General features: G+C 35.8%; 1 protein-coding gene across 2 annotated transcripts in view; it reads right to left on the minus strand.

The window, feature by feature from the left end:
• LOC121380080 (Golgi-specific brefeldin A-resistance guanine nucleotide exchange factor 1-like) overlaps window positions 1-15,702 on the minus strand; it is a 42,811-nt gene that overhangs the window by 11,784 nt on the left and 15,325 nt on the right. For both annotated transcript variants that reach the window (XM_041508832.1, XM_041508831.1), the window contains exons 14-31: window positions 15,022-15,135; window positions 14,439-14,566; window positions 13,744-13,946; window positions 13,316-13,439; window positions 12,368-12,493; window positions 11,964-12,046; window positions 11,339-11,402; window positions 9,501-9,673; window positions 8,952-9,051; window positions 8,265-8,441; window positions 7,328-7,395; window positions 5,666-5,858; window positions 4,953-5,068; window positions 3,979-4,370; window positions 3,104-3,270; window positions 2,071-2,296; window positions 1,166-1,501; window positions 103-233 (exon numbers count right to left, since the gene is read on the minus strand). In XM_041508832.1, coding sequence (XP_041364766.1) covers window positions 103-233; window positions 1,166-1,501; window positions 2,071-2,296; window positions 3,104-3,270; window positions 3,979-4,370; window positions 4,953-5,068; window positions 5,666-5,858; window positions 7,328-7,395; window positions 8,265-8,441; window positions 8,952-9,051; window positions 9,501-9,673; window positions 11,339-11,402; window positions 11,964-12,046; window positions 12,368-12,493; window positions 13,316-13,439; window positions 13,744-13,946; window positions 14,439-14,566; window positions 15,022-15,135 — 2,921 coding nt within the window. The remainder of the gene's footprint in view (window positions 1-102; window positions 234-1,165; window positions 1,502-2,070; window positions 2,297-3,103; window positions 3,271-3,978; window positions 4,371-4,952; window positions 5,069-5,665; window positions 5,859-7,327; window positions 7,396-8,264; window positions 8,442-8,951; window positions 9,052-9,500; window positions 9,674-11,338; window positions 11,403-11,963; window positions 12,047-12,367; window positions 12,494-13,315; window positions 13,440-13,743; window positions 13,947-14,438; window positions 14,567-15,021; window positions 15,136-15,702) is intronic.

A 15,702-nucleotide genomic window follows, 5' to 3' on the forward strand; every position in this document is an offset into this window, starting at 1 on the left:
CATATTCCACTGATGAAATCCTAAAGAATTATTGCAGCAACTGTGTAAAATAATAACTGCCAGTGGACACTAAAAACCTGTGACGTGATTTTTTATCAGCACCTTGTTGAAGCAGGCCTCCCACTCAACGGCGGAGAGAGTCTGGAGATCGTGGACCAACAACGCTCTCTGTAAGTAGGTCAGGGCCTGACTGCGCACCTGGCGCCTCGAGTCACAACACAGCCGGGCTATACCTGCAAACAGCAGTAACAGTGTTTAAATATTCAATAATCATTACTTTATGAAGAAAATAAGCCAATAATAATGGGGGCTGGGGGCGAAATTTAAATTTGTAACATCACATATCATATATGTTTAAAAGAAAACATTTTTAAAAAAATCTGCACAACAAAAAAGTCCCCAACACAGTCCTTAAGGACTGGTGGGAATTAAAATCTAGGATTTATTTTATGATCACCTAAAAGGAAATAGTTTATTTTAATGACGCACTCAGAACATTTTATTTACAGTTATATGGGGTCGGACATATGACTAAGGACCACACAGATATTGAGGGAGGAAACCCGCTGTTGGCACCTCATGGGCTACTTTTTCCGATTAGCAGCAAGGGATCTTTTATATGCACCATCCCATAGACAGGATAACATATACCACGGCCTTTGATGTACCAGTCGTGGTACACTGGCTGGAGCGAGAAATAGCCTAATGGCCCCACTCACGGGGATCAATCCCAAACCGACCACACATCAAGCGAGCACTTTACCACTGGGCTACGGCTCTCCCCAAATCACCTAAAAGATCAGAATCAGCAGGGCTAGTAAATAACAAACTCTGTAAGTCCATAGATGTTATCACTAGCCCAAATGTTTTCCTTAATGCAAGATCAAACTCAAAATTAACAACTAATCCAGCTAATTAGTGGGTTTATGGCTCAACTTGCTGGCAGTTTTTTTTAAGGGATTTTTGTGTGCCTATTTTAAGAAAATAAGTAAATGTATTTTTCCAGCCCTGCCTCTTTGAAAACTATATATCTTGCAGTGTACTTATCCTATACTAACTGTATGCAGTCATGGACACCCAATCTTGGCCCATAACTTATTCAAAGAACACATGTAAAACATCTGAATCCATTTCCACATCTCTGAAAACTACAACATTCCCGTACCTTGAAGTAACGGACACCAGCACTTGGCCCACAGGGTACTCATCCCAGCATCAATATGCTCCCTGGTCTCCTCCCCCTCTTTCTCCTCCTTGGCCCACGAGCTGAAGATTGTGGCCGCGCGCGTGTGTAGCGTGTGCATCAGATCGAGCAGCTGTATAGACAGCGAGTGCAGCCCCGCGGTCTCCATGTCGCCTTCGTCATCAGACGAGTGATGCGACAGGTGGCTTGGGGAAGACTTCGACTTCTTCAGAGCGTTGGCTTTATTTTTTGATCGGTGAGACTTACGGTACGTCTTCTTTTCGTGGGTATGAGGTTTTGTTGGAACTTTAAGATGGCCTGAAATATAATAAATAAATAGTTTGACAACAAATTCCTATATTTAATTGCACTTTTATTTCTACCCTCTCACAAATCATAATGTAATAAGCATCACCTTCAAAAATAATAAATAAATACTTTGTCAATAAATTCCTAAATTGAATTGCACTTTTGTTTCTACCTGCTCACACGTATGATATATTATGTATCACCTTCAAAGAAGAGCTCTTAAATATGTATCATATGTGAACTCCAAAAGAACAAGAAAAAAGAAAACCACTGCTGTCATAGTGGCCAGTCTTTCTAATTAGCAGCAAGAATTCTTTTTGATTGAAATATTTCACAATATTCCAGCTCATGGTATTAGATGTCAGAATAAAGCCACTTTGATCAATAAATAAACAATCTTTTTCATTTTGCTATAACCTGACATCACAAAACAAATCACCCAACTCACTTTTATGCCATTATGAAAAACAGCAAACAATCGGAGCCTAGCTACACTTAAATGATGAATTTTGTTTCAGAAAACTGACATAATTATAAATATGACTCTTTGACCCATGACTACCTCCAGCAAATCTTACCTCCATTTAAACTGGCCTCGACAAATGTTCTTATTGCGTGTACACAACTTTCAAAATTGTGCGGAGTGACATGTGCTGCATCGCGCACAAGGAATGAGAGTGTTTCAGATGATTTCTGCAGAGCCTTGCTATCACAGTAATGAAGAGTTTCCTTCAGGTCGATGCTGAACTGATTAATGGGGACAGACCGTTTCCGTGGAGGGGCTGCCGGCTCTTCTTTGTTCACCTATAATACAATCATGTCTTTTTAAAATAAAATCTAAATATATAAATATAACAAAGATAAAATGTAAAATGACACTTTCTGTTGTTATACAATTTCTAAAAGCAGATACTCCTTAAAACCGGACGTTTTACTCCTGTTAATGTCTGGTTTAGAGCAAGAGTTTGTTAAAGTTTGTTTTGTTTAACGACATCACTAGAGCACATTGATTTATTAATCATCAGCTACTGGATGTCAAACATTTGGTATTTTTGACATATAGTTTTCGAGAGGAAACCTGCTACATTTTTTTTCTATCAGTAATAAGGGTTCTTTTATATGCACCATCCCACAGACAGGATAGCATATACCACGGCCTTTGATATGCCAGTCGTGGTGCACTAACTGGAATGAAAAATAGTACAATAAATAAAGAAAGAAAGGTAAAATAACTTTCTGTTATTATTTAATCTCTAAAAGCGGATACTCCTTAAAGGCAGACTTTTTACTCAAACCTGTGAATTTCTTGTTTAGAGCAGTTTTACAAAAATGCATAAAATTAAATTCATCTACATCTCATCACAGTTACATGACAAGCATATTCTTTCGGATCCTTCAGTATTATTATATGACTATCAATGTTAACTCACCAGCATCCAGCTGCCGTCCGGAATAGGTCTGAGATGAAATTTGGTGGATTCTGACTACATTAATTGTTTGACTATGAATGTTGACTCACCAGCATCCAGCTACCGTTGTCTGGAATGGTTGTGAGATGCAGCTCAGTGGATTCCGACTACATTAATTGTTTGACTATGAATGTCAACTCACCAGCATCCAGCTGCCGTTGTCCGGAATGGGTCTGAGATGCAGCTCGGTGGATTCAGGCGGCTGGTGTTTGTTCTGACTCTCGTACAGCTCACTGTCGGATGTGTAGCCACGGTCGCTGACGTCCGTATGACAGCTTCTACCAGACACCTCGCTGTCACTCTGGGCACCTGTAAGTCAGGACATACACAACACTCAATACAGATAGGGTCTTTCTCTACATCAAGTCTCCGTCTACAACCATCAAAGAAACAATCTTAAATGCAGCCTATGAACCAAAGCTATTGCTTTTTCAAGTGGACTTGTGAATTGTGCTACCTTTAAAGTTTGTTTGGTTAAGTGGGATTCTTCTTCTTTTTTAAATTACCCACCCCCACCCCCCCCAACCAAAACATGCAATGGTTCTTAATTTTAACCCTCCCTTTCATCAATTTTATGCAACTATTGGTCAAGCAATATGAAGTAAATAATAAAGCAAGGTAACTAATAATATCCCATGTGAAGTAGCTCTCTATAAGACTATTCTTTTACAGTGCGAGAAAAGGAACATTTGTTTAGCATCGTAGAACATTCCAAAATGATAGCCATTTGGTATTTATCATATGATTATTTTGACACTTGGCGCAGAGAGAGAGAGGGAGGATGAGAGGGAGGGGGAGAGGGAGCGGGAGAGGGAGAGGGAGAGAGAGAGAGAGAGAGAGAGGGGGGGGGGGGAGACAGACAGACAGATATTGAGAGAGATTGAATGTTCAGTGTTCAGAAAGAGAGAGAGAGAGAGAGAGAGAGAGAGAGAGAGAGAGAGAGAGAGAGAGAGAGAGAGAACTTTACCAATTATATTAACACAAACATAACAGAAACAAACTCCCTGCAGTACATACCAGCATCGTACAAGACATCAGCCACGTCTACCCCAGAACAGACTTGCAGAAGTGGGGGAGGGTTTGCACCTGCCCCCACCACCTCAAGAATCATGAAGAGCGTGAACCAATCTGTACTGGAGTGGATGTTGGCTGCATTCGTCTTGAGTAGATCGTGCAGGCCGTACGCCACCTGTCGACTCATACTGTGAATGACATTTGGTCTCATCATTAACAGCATCCTCAGAGAGGTAAGGACCTGGGGGGCAATGTCTTCACGTCGTAACAGACGGATTGCCAGTCGGAGCAAACCGACTACAGCACGTTCCACAAGGAAAGTGTGTTCCGAGGCATTCACTACAATATTGTATAGATGGTCACGCACTGACTGCCATATAGGTGAGACACGGTCTCTGAAAACAAGCAGGACATTATTACTAGACATTCTCTCTGAAAACAAGCAGGACATTATTACTAGACATTCTCTCTGAAAACAAGGAGGACATTATTACTAGACATTCTCTCTGAAAACAAGCAGGACATTATTACATTCTGAGACGTTGACTAAAATACTTCACTGTGTGACTGCGAGATATTTGATGAGTGATTTTTGAAAACAAACAAAACATTATTAATATACATTAATACATTAACTACAATATTATACAGGCAATCGCACATTGATTGCCAGATAAGCAAGATGTTATCTCTGAAAACAATGATTCAAATGCATTGCAATCCTTACATTTTGTTCGCTTGATTTGTTGCTGCTTCTTCAACAAAACATTTTTATTGTAACTGACCATTAACCCTTGTACTAAACAGACTGAGCCCATATAGATGAGTTGACTGCACTAAATAAATGTATATAAGATTGAAAATAAAAAATATAAAAAAATACCAAAAAAATACTAAGATCACCAACATGTGTTTAAGATTGGTCATAAAATTGCAAATAATTTTAAAAACCCTCTGTATGAAGGATAACAAGTTACCTATTTTGTAGTACAACTTTGATGAGTAACTCGAGGAAGAAAATGGTTGAATCCTCGTCGTACTGAGCCCCGACAGAGTTGTGATCCTCCGAGCCCTGACACGCCATGATCAGTGCCTGTTAATATAAATACAGTCAGTCACTGGGCAATTTCAATGTTAGAGGATCTCTTAAAAGATGGCCACAACACGTGTACTAGAAATCAGCTACATTTAACTGATATGAGCATCTGTGACATTACGAAAAGCTTGTTTGCCTGTACTGAATGCAGCCCCGATACCACAAAATGCATTCAAAACCACAAAAAAAAAACCCCTCCAAAACAAGTAATTTTAATATGCAGTCTAAAAAAACCCAAAAACTTGAACAAAATAACTCTGTACATTTTTAAACCACAGCTATTTGGTGTCAAATATATGGTTATTTTGACACCTGGGTCAATGCTTATAAAACTTTAGGTTAAGATTCAAATCTCAAATGATGTCCCATGCATTGAATTTGTAAGCATTGCCATTACGTTGAAGTTTTAAGACATTATAAAATGAATGAATGTTTAATGACACCAAGACACAAATAAACATTATAAGTCTCAAGTCTAGACTTCAAAAGTTTTATAGCATTGGTCATGGTCTACAGATAGAGGAGAAACCTGCCACTACTCAGAGATGCAAGCTGCCATTTCTACCAGCATGAAGAGATGATAAGTAAAGTAACCTTTACTAGCTCCTGCAGTGAGTCTTCTCTGAGGAACTTGCTGTCGAGGATGAGCAGATCTAGGTGGCAGTCTCGGATCACCCCCTGAGACTGGCGGAATGCCTCCTGTTCCTCGGGCGAAGGACCCTTCTGACTCGCAGAGTCCGACAGCGAGAAGTACGAGTAGAAACTACTGAGGACCCCGGAATCGGACCTGAAATATTTCACACACAAAATAGATTGGGAACTATGGATGGAACTTTCAACAAAGTTAAAGTTTGTTTTGTTTAAACACCATAAGAGTACATTGATTAAAGTCGCACACCCTAGTTTCAGCCCGCGAAAATTAATTATAATTCTGGTTAATCTACAAACCTGTAACACACTTAGATCACATTTTTATAAAATGGAGTAAAAACAGAAGGTTTTATATCGATAAATACCATGGGAATCCCCGTGACTCAATTACTTGAAATAATTTTGAAAGTTAGTATTCTGATGTCACCGGTAGATGTCGCTCGAAGCACAGAAATGCCTATGTCACGACAAATTTCCCAGAGTGCACAGACTTGGGGTGCGTTCCTTTCACCTCTCCTGGGCATGTTCCAACTGTTCTGTCCTCTCCAGATATCTTAAGACTTATTGGTTTTAAGGGTTTGTAACGTTTCGTATTGAGATACTTACTTGTCTGAACTTTATTGTTAATGAAAATGTGCACGAACTGTGAAGAAAAACCTCACAAATGAACGACAACAAATCAGATGTTGATTGCGCGAACCGTGCACGAGAAAACAAACCGAACCAAAATGATAACGGTCACGTGGTATACCAACATCTGTGACGTTGAAACGGGAAGATCCCCTCTAAAAATAGATTGGACCTCGTCTGCTCAACGTTTTTTTCCTCAGTGGCACGTGTTTTTAAGAAATACAAAAAATGCATTTCGTGGTATTACAAACATCAGGATTACCAAGATTACCAAAAAATACTTCAGGAGAATGGAAATGTATATTCTAAATAATAAAATGTAAGTAAAGTGTAATTTTATTTGTGAAACATGGGTTTAATAGCGAAAAACAACGGCGTAATGGTTAACAACTAGGGCGTGTCCCTTTAATTTATCATTGGCTATTGGATGTCAAAAATTTGGTAATTATGACTTGTAGTCATTGGAGGAAAGCTGCTACATTTTCCCATTAACAGTAAGGGATCTTTTATATGCACTTTCCCAGAGATAGAAATGCACATACCACGGCTTTGACCAGTTGTGGTGCACTGGTTGGAACAAGAAAACCTGGGACGTAAGTGCCTCAGGCGAGTGCTCAACAGACTGAGCTAAATCTCACCCAGTACTTACCACAATGTAAGAGTAGACCAGAGTAGTTGTATAATTTTTATAATTACTTTGTGTTCAATATAGCCAAATGGACTGATTAAAATAAGAGTGAGTATTGAAGAAAAACAAGGTTAACTTATTATATAAGGCAGTTGAATTTGGAAGGTAAATTATATAACGAACTTATTAAAAAGTGAAAACCCCCACAAAAATGCTCAGCTACTCACAATTTCTTTTTGTTCGTCTTAAACATTCTAAAATCTGCTGAAATACCAACAAAATGTAACACATGAAATGATGTACCTAATTATACTTCAATACATGACACCATTAAAAACAGAACTAACCTCTGTGATGACGTGTTTTCTTCCCTCATTATAGATATTTTCCCACTATCATCAGCAAAATCTTCAACCTACAAAAGATATTATTATTAGCATTATTCGCAAGCACATACATTTTACACACAGCTCATTTCGGACGTATTAAAAGACTTGTTCTTAACTGCAGATATATGTAGGAGTTTTTTGTGAAGTAAATATATTACAATTAGGATTAAGAACTGATGTTTGATAATGACACTAATGACAAACCTATAAATTAAATATATTACAATTAGGATTAAGAACTGATGTTTGATAATGACACTAATGACAAACCTATACATTAAATATATTACAATTAGGATTAAGAACTGATGTTTGATAATGACACTAATGACAAACCTATACATTAAATATATTACAATTAGGATTAAGAACTGATGTTTGATAATGACACTAATGACAAACTTATAAATTAAATTTTGTTTTATTTACAGACACCAATAGGGCATATTGATTTATAAATTATCAGCTATTTTATGTAAAACATTTGGTCTTTCTGACACAAAGAACACCTGCTACATTTTCCATTAGCAGCAAGGAATCTTTTAAATGCACTTTCCCAGACAGCACACACCACGACCTTTGACATAAGTCATGGGAAATTATTTGAACATGATAAACCCCAATCAGAGACTAGGTCTACCGAGTGAATTGAATCCTTCAACTCTAAGTATTACAGGCAAACACTTTACCAACTAACCTACATTCCACCCCATGACAAACATTTACATCCTATAATGGACATTGCACATTTGATAATCAGCAATATTTTCAAGAAGTCGAGAAATCACAGACAATTTTAATGACTTCCATCTTGTACAATCCAGTCATATTGATTTATTTAAAACTGGGCACAATCTAGATTGACTGGGCCTCCTTTAGCTACAAGTGTACCTACTTCTATCATGGTCTTGGGTAGAAGCTTGGCTCTGTAGAGCTGTAGCATGCAGTCCATGATGTTCTTCCAGCCCTCCCTGAGAATATCCCCGTGTCGGTGAGCGAGGCCGAAAACAGTCCGCGCCGCTAGCTGAGCCTTCAGGTTACTGCCAAACGCAGCAGGGATGTTTTCTGGGGTCTAAAAATAACAACACAACTTGGCTACAATCGTATGACTGAAAAATACCCAACCTCCTCCAAAAGAGCACCAACTCTTAATTATATAAGAGTCAACATTTCTTCAACATTTTCTAAACTAATTTGAAATTTGTAATAAAACAATGCAACATGCATTTTGGCCAACAGATTACAATTAATATTTAGTAAAAAAACCTTTAAGAATCCTTCAAGCATGCATTATGCACTAAAACATCTAAAGCATCCAAAGAAAATTGTTTCTACAACTTATCAATATGTCTGTACATGAAACCCAAGCCCCCACCTTCCTCATCCAAAAAAAAGCCCCAACAAAAATCCCCCAAAACAAACCACCTCCCGAAAACCTTACCAATCAACACTGCACAAAATGTATTTCAAATTGATAATTAACTCTGGAAAATGTTCACTATTTTATTAGAAGTGTCTTTAGAGAAACACTGAGTGAAATAATAATAATAAAAAAAAAAACTCAGCTATTAATTCACAGTACCTCAGGTGAACTAAGAAGTGTGGTGAACTTGCAGAGAGAGATGACGAGATTGTCAAAGACGTCACTCATCCCATAGTGAGCTGAGATCATTGCACATTTTCTGAAATAAAACAAAACAGTTTTATTATTACTCAAATATTTTATAACTGCATCAATTTGTAAAGAAAGTACTTAGTTTTTATTGAAAAAAATATTGCGAATGTAAAACACAAACACAACAGTTACTATTAACTGATCTCAACTGTCAGTCTAAGTTGCTGGTCTAGAATATATACAAAACCATGGTCCTTATGCCTAACTTCTGACTTAAAATGAAGACTAATACATTGTTATTCATCCTAGAATAGCATATATATCCCAGTTAAATCAAGTAATAAAATTGAAGGTAATTTGCCTTCTATAAGCGGCTTAGTAATGAAGATATACTCATAATTACAGCTTCAAATAATGTTAATTATTCTTAGCCTCCATTCTAAACATTTATAATTATTTATAAAAAGTGAAAAACTGAAAAAACACTATCTAAAATATCATACAATCTGCCTCTACCTGAATCCAGCAATGGATTTCTGTATTATAGATTCATCGGAGCTCTTATCAAAGACGAACGACATGGCCGCCACTGTTGATCCCCACACCAGAGTAAACAGCTCGTGGTCGAACGCGCCAGTCGGAGCGTGAAGGAAAATTCCTTCTTTAGTGGCTCCACGTCTTAACAGAACCTGAAATAAAAATAATTCTTAAAAATTGCTTTTAAATTTTACTACTTTTTTTTTAGTTAAAGCAATTAGCACACATCAATTATCAACAGATTGTCTCAAATCACATTGGAGGAACCCACTCCTGTAGTAGCAATTATAAAACGTTTGTGTTAACCTTTGTTTAGACAGTAGAAGATAAAAGTTTATTTTGTTTGACGACACCACTAGAGCACCTTGATTGACTAATCATCGGCTATTGGATGCCAAACATTTAATAATTTTGACATATATTCATCAGAAGAAACCTGCTACATTTTTCCATTAGCAGTAACATATCTTTTATATGCACTTTCCAACAGACAGGAAACCACATACCATGGCCGTTGACCAGTTCTGGTGCACTGGTTGGAACGAGAAAAAACCCAATCAGTTGAATGGATCCACAGAGATGGTTTGATCCTGCGATACAAGCACATCAGGCAAGCATCGACTGAGCTAAATCCCACCCCAAAGTATCAACACATTGTTTCAAATTACACCGGAAAAACCCCTCTTTTACTAGCAATCAGGTCTCCCAGATACACCTCTGGTTGTTGAGATAACAACATATTGTTTCAAATTACACCGGAAAACCCCCTCTTTTACTAGCAATCAGGTCTCCCAGACACACCTCTGGTTGTTGAGATATCAACATATTCTTTCAAATTACACCGGAAAACCCCCTCTTTTACTAGCAATCAGGTCTCCCAGATACACCTCTGGTTGTTGAGATATCAACATATTCTTTCAAATTACACCGGAAAACCCACTCTTTTACTAGCAATCAGGTCTCCCAGACACACCTCTGGTTGTTGAGATAACAACATATTCTTTCAAATTACACCGGAAAACCCTCTTTTACTAGCAATCAGGTCTCCCAGATACACCTCTAGTTGTTGAGATATGTGGCCAAACCGTTTGCCAATAGATGGTTAAAGTTAAAGAGCTGAGAATAAGGTCATGAATATTTTGTTATCAACCAAATTCCATGACTTGTCTAGACATTTTTCATGACCTAAAGGATTTTTCTATGATTATTTACATAATGTAATAATATTACCATGTTTTGAAGCTAATTGCTGGACTTTAAAATTGGTGTTATTTTAACAATTCTATGAATTATAGGTCTCACCTTTCCTAAAATAGTTCAATGCACTGTGATGAGCATCCATAGGCATAACTATGAACCAAGTTTCACTGAGAAACTGATCTAAAGGTAAAACTTTAATGCAAAGTTGACACTGATGCTGGAAAACTCATATTTATATCTCACCTTTTCACTTCGTAAATAACTTTTACTTTTTATCATGTCAACTCCCCCCAAGAAAGTTTGTTTTCTTTAACACCACCACTAAAGCACACTGATTTATCAAACATTTGGTAATTTAGAAATAGTCTTAGAGAGGAAACCCACATTTTTCCATTAGTTGGAAGGGGTCTTTTATATGCACTATTTCAGACAGGATAGCACATACCACAGCCTTTGATATACTAGTCGTGTTGCCCTGGCTAGAATGAGAAATAGCGCAATGGGCCCATAGATGGGGATCGATCTCAGACCGACCACGCATCAAGCTAACGCTTTAGCACTGGGCTACGTCCCGCGCTGTTTAATAATAAATACACACAAGTGAAAATCATTGTTACCTTCCAGTAGTAATTTTCTTTCACTAGACCCGTGTGCTCGGCCGGCATTACAATCTCATCATTTCTGAGAATAAAAACCCCAAACAAGTGATGGTTTTAATTTTCATAAGCTAAAAACATTTTGAGTATTACAAAACAGCAATATCACATAATGTAAACTGCCTTACCTGCCACTTTAATATATCTAAAATGTGACATGGACACAACTATGCTATGTCCACTCATATTCTGTAACCTGATCATATTGGTTTATCCTCTAATCTTTAACAAGTGATAACAAATATTCAGTTTGTACAAAATCTGTCAACTATTACTCATTTCCAGAATTTAAAAAAAAGGACAGGAAAGCAATATTTTATTTAACAAAGCACTCAACACATTTTAATTATGGTTACATGGCATTGGACTTCTAAAATAAAGACATTACTTTTTACATGGCCTCAGGCCCTAATAATGGCCATCTTTCACAAATATTTTAAGTTTTTCTAAAAGTAGAATCCACAATCTAAATTATTCTAGACTATCAGGCCATTGTCAGGCAAATGTAGTAGTCAGCTGCATCACTAATGACAATTTAAAATATGAAACCTATTGACCATTTACAAGATGTGTTGCAGTGTTTTACCGTATTGCTTGATAGATGTCGTCTAACATGTCTGGATCAAAATCTTGACCTCCATTTGTTTTAGACACATTTTTCTTGAATTCCTACAAACAGTCAAAACATAGCATGCATTGGAGGATAATAATAATTTATTATTTTAAATGTAAAATATATTGTATACACAGCTAGTATTAAAATAACAATAAAGTTAATATTACTTTAAATAAAGATGTTTTAGAATACATTTATTGCACAAACATTTTATTTCCTAGTGTAAAAAAAAGCCCAAATAATTAATATACATGAAAAAACCCAAACTACATTTCAATTCTGTATTACTGTAAAGTTTAAAAGTAAAAAGAAGCAAATAAAATGTCATTTTAATTTTAACAATGAATGATAACTGAGTAAAAATGACTTCTTACTGCAACTGTCATTGGGGTGTTTTGTTTCTTCACATTGTGGTTATGCTGGTCGACATTCAGCATGATAACAGCGTACGACAAGGTGAAGGCTGCGTCAGCATTGGCAAATGGTTCTCCGTTCATTTTCTGTAATCAAAATCATGCTAACTGTATTTGACTTCAATTAATACAGCATTCTTATTTTTAAGCATATGTCTATAGCTAGACTGGTACACATTTTACTATTTTCATTGATACTATATTCGAGTAATATGCATTGACCACCATTAACTTTATAATTTATATGTAAATCATGTCATGGTTTTAAAAATAATAAAAACATCGCAAAAGTCGATAGGAACATTTTTTTTTTTAATTTTGTCTTTTCAACTTAATACAAATTTGTAAGTCTTAATGAGATATTTTCATTTGGCAAGAAACAGAGATAAATGGGCAATAAAACATGTTACTTTTTGTAAATAATAAACATAACAATTAATTTTACATTATATAAATGAGATAATGCATGTCTGAAATGTAAGTTAATAATACTTTTTATAACATATGGGTAAGTAAAAAATATCAACGATGTGAACCCTGTACCATGTATTCTGAACAGAACAAATAATCTTGCACATATTTTATTCAATACATTTTTTAAAAAACCCCAAAACCTTAAAAATGAATTATGGGCATGTGTTTTATTTTTTTTCAATCAAACAAAAACCCATAAAATATCAACAATTTGGCAAATTTGCTAAGAAAATCTGTCACCAAATTCAAGTTTTATTTAGCCAAACAGTAAAAACAGACAATTATCGAATTAGCTTTTCAGCAAATTAGTAATGAAACAGATTTGCCAAATTCAACTTTAAAACAACCCTGCTATATGTAGTATGAAGTTTAATGTGACATGTTCTCAATGCAATTTGATAAAACAACACAAACAAAACACTGTAGTGTACTTACATGCCAGTGATCAGCAAAGTGCTCCATAAGGAATGAAATGACCGGTGCCTCTCCAGGTAATCGAAATGCTTCGAGGTACCAGCGAAGTGCTTCGTCAATGCGGATATCCTCAAAGTTGAATGATCTATAATAAAGATTCTTTGTTAGTAAAGAAGGTCCGCAAGTTTTACACTTTATTTTTCTTGTCGGTCAAGAATTTTTTGTGTCAAATTTAAAGACAGCTATGTTAAAATATTAATTTACTTCTTAGTTTTCTTACCCTTTTATATCAATAAAAAAGAAAAGTGTAATTACACATTATTTTACTATATATATATATTTTTAAAGCTTTTCTTCAGGATGGACAAATGATAGAATCTATAATTTTGGTCACCAGTTCTTATTCGTATATGTGACAAATAATGACATCAAAATATCAGTAAACTCACTTAACAAATGCTTCCAGGACGTTTTTGTTTTTCTTGTTGGCAATGTATTCTCCAATCATCTTCTTGTCCAGCTTGGGGTTCTCCTTCAGGAAGCTGACCACCTCCCCCTCTTCAAGGGGCGTGGCAAACAGACCCTGCTCCTGGAGGAACGCAATCCCCTTCGATGGCTTGTTGTTGAACAGTTCCGTACCCATCTGATACAGCTGGAAGTTTCAACATTCAAATATTGTTTTAAAAATGACAGAAAGAAGTTACTATGAACACAACACTTAAGAAAAATATATACCTAGCTATGAAAATAGCATTCTCTTCTCTCAACTCCACCCCTTTATTTTAAAATATTCACTTTGGGAGTACTACTTTCAAAACAGTTTAATTGTGAAAAAAAATCTCCAATAATGAATATGGATGCATACTTCATCTTTCCGTACCCATCTCCCCACAATATTTTAAACAATGATTTAAGCATTTCACAAAAATGGTCCATATACAAATAAACAGTCACACTTGTATATTTTTATTGCAACTGTAAAGGTATTAAATTTTGATAATAAATATTGTTTATTACAAATAGTCCAGACTGCACCTGATGTCTTAGATCATCTATAGTTAATGTTCTTGAGCGTGTTAAATGTAGTACATCATATGATAAAATAATATAAACATTTCAGGGTAAAATACTGTTTTTATTTTACCTTTTTCTTGTGCTTGATAATTGATATTTCCTCTGGAGTTGGTATTTTTGATGTGATCCTCATTCTGTTTGGCTTTATCTGTGGTCCTTTCTTAGATTCTTTTGGCACCTTGTTGCTTTTTGACCAATCTGAAATATAAATCAAAAGACAATGAAAATCAAATCATGATGGACTATTATTAAAATGTTTACTGTTTTCACAAACTTTTAACAGGTATTTGACATGATAAAAATAGCTATTAATTAAAATAATCCAAGGAAATTTAATATTTAGAGGGAGACAATTCATATTATTAATTATCTTATAAACCTGAATGAATACAGAATGGACCAACACATTAGCACATTGTTTAATCAAGATCTTTATTTGTTGTATTATTTAGTCATATTAGAATTGAAACCTTCCAAGAAATGGGTCTTTCACATATAATTTTTTCCCCACATGAAAGCTTAAATCATACCCTTGTAAATAGATGAGACTTGGAAAACCTACAAACTATCAATGCACTTAATACTGACAGGCAACAAAAAACAAAAACTTGCATGAACAATATTTAAGAAGAAAGCTGTGATGGATTACAAACCCTGTGTGTACTGTTTGGCCTGCTGAGCCATGCAGTATCCAGTGGTTGGAGGACCCAGCAATCTCGACTCGGACTGTTCATTCTCGTAGTTTGTTCCTGCATCGCCAGTTTTCACTGAAAATAAAACCAAAATTGTTTGTATACATATACATATTTATCCTATAACTTACCCATGATATCCATGTCATAATTTACTTTATTAACCCGGTTAATGGTATGCAAATTTGCAAGGTCTCTAGGTAATGTGTTGCTGTGGATGGGTCATTTGCTTACAAGCTAACAAGACCTGTGTACCTGAGCGTAACGTTTTCAAACATTTGTTTAAAATGCGTGACGTCAAACTAATCTGTGCTAATTGTGATGACATCATATTATCGATGGTAGCGAATTCAGTACTGTGATTTACTAAAAAACTGAATTAAAATGTTATTTTAGAAGTGTTATAGAATAAATAGAATTTGCTACTCGTGTTTTTTAATATGTAAAATATCAACCCCGTCTAGTTAATCAGTATTTGTCGAGGCTCTGCCGATTAACATTGACTCGGTTGATATTTTCCATATTAAAAAATACTTGTGACGAATCCTCTATATATAAAGCTTACTGGTATAATCTGTATCATTAGATAGTTAACTGTCTGGTTATGCTTTGAAGGACTGGCCTTGGTTTGCTGTAAAATTA

This window comes from Gigantopelta aegis, chromosome 8 (genome assembly GCF_016097555.1).
Source record: "Gigantopelta aegis isolate Gae_Host chromosome 8, Gae_host_genome, whole genome shotgun sequence".
Taxonomy (NCBI): Eukaryota; Metazoa; Mollusca; class Gastropoda; order Neomphalida; family Peltospiridae; genus Gigantopelta; species Gigantopelta aegis.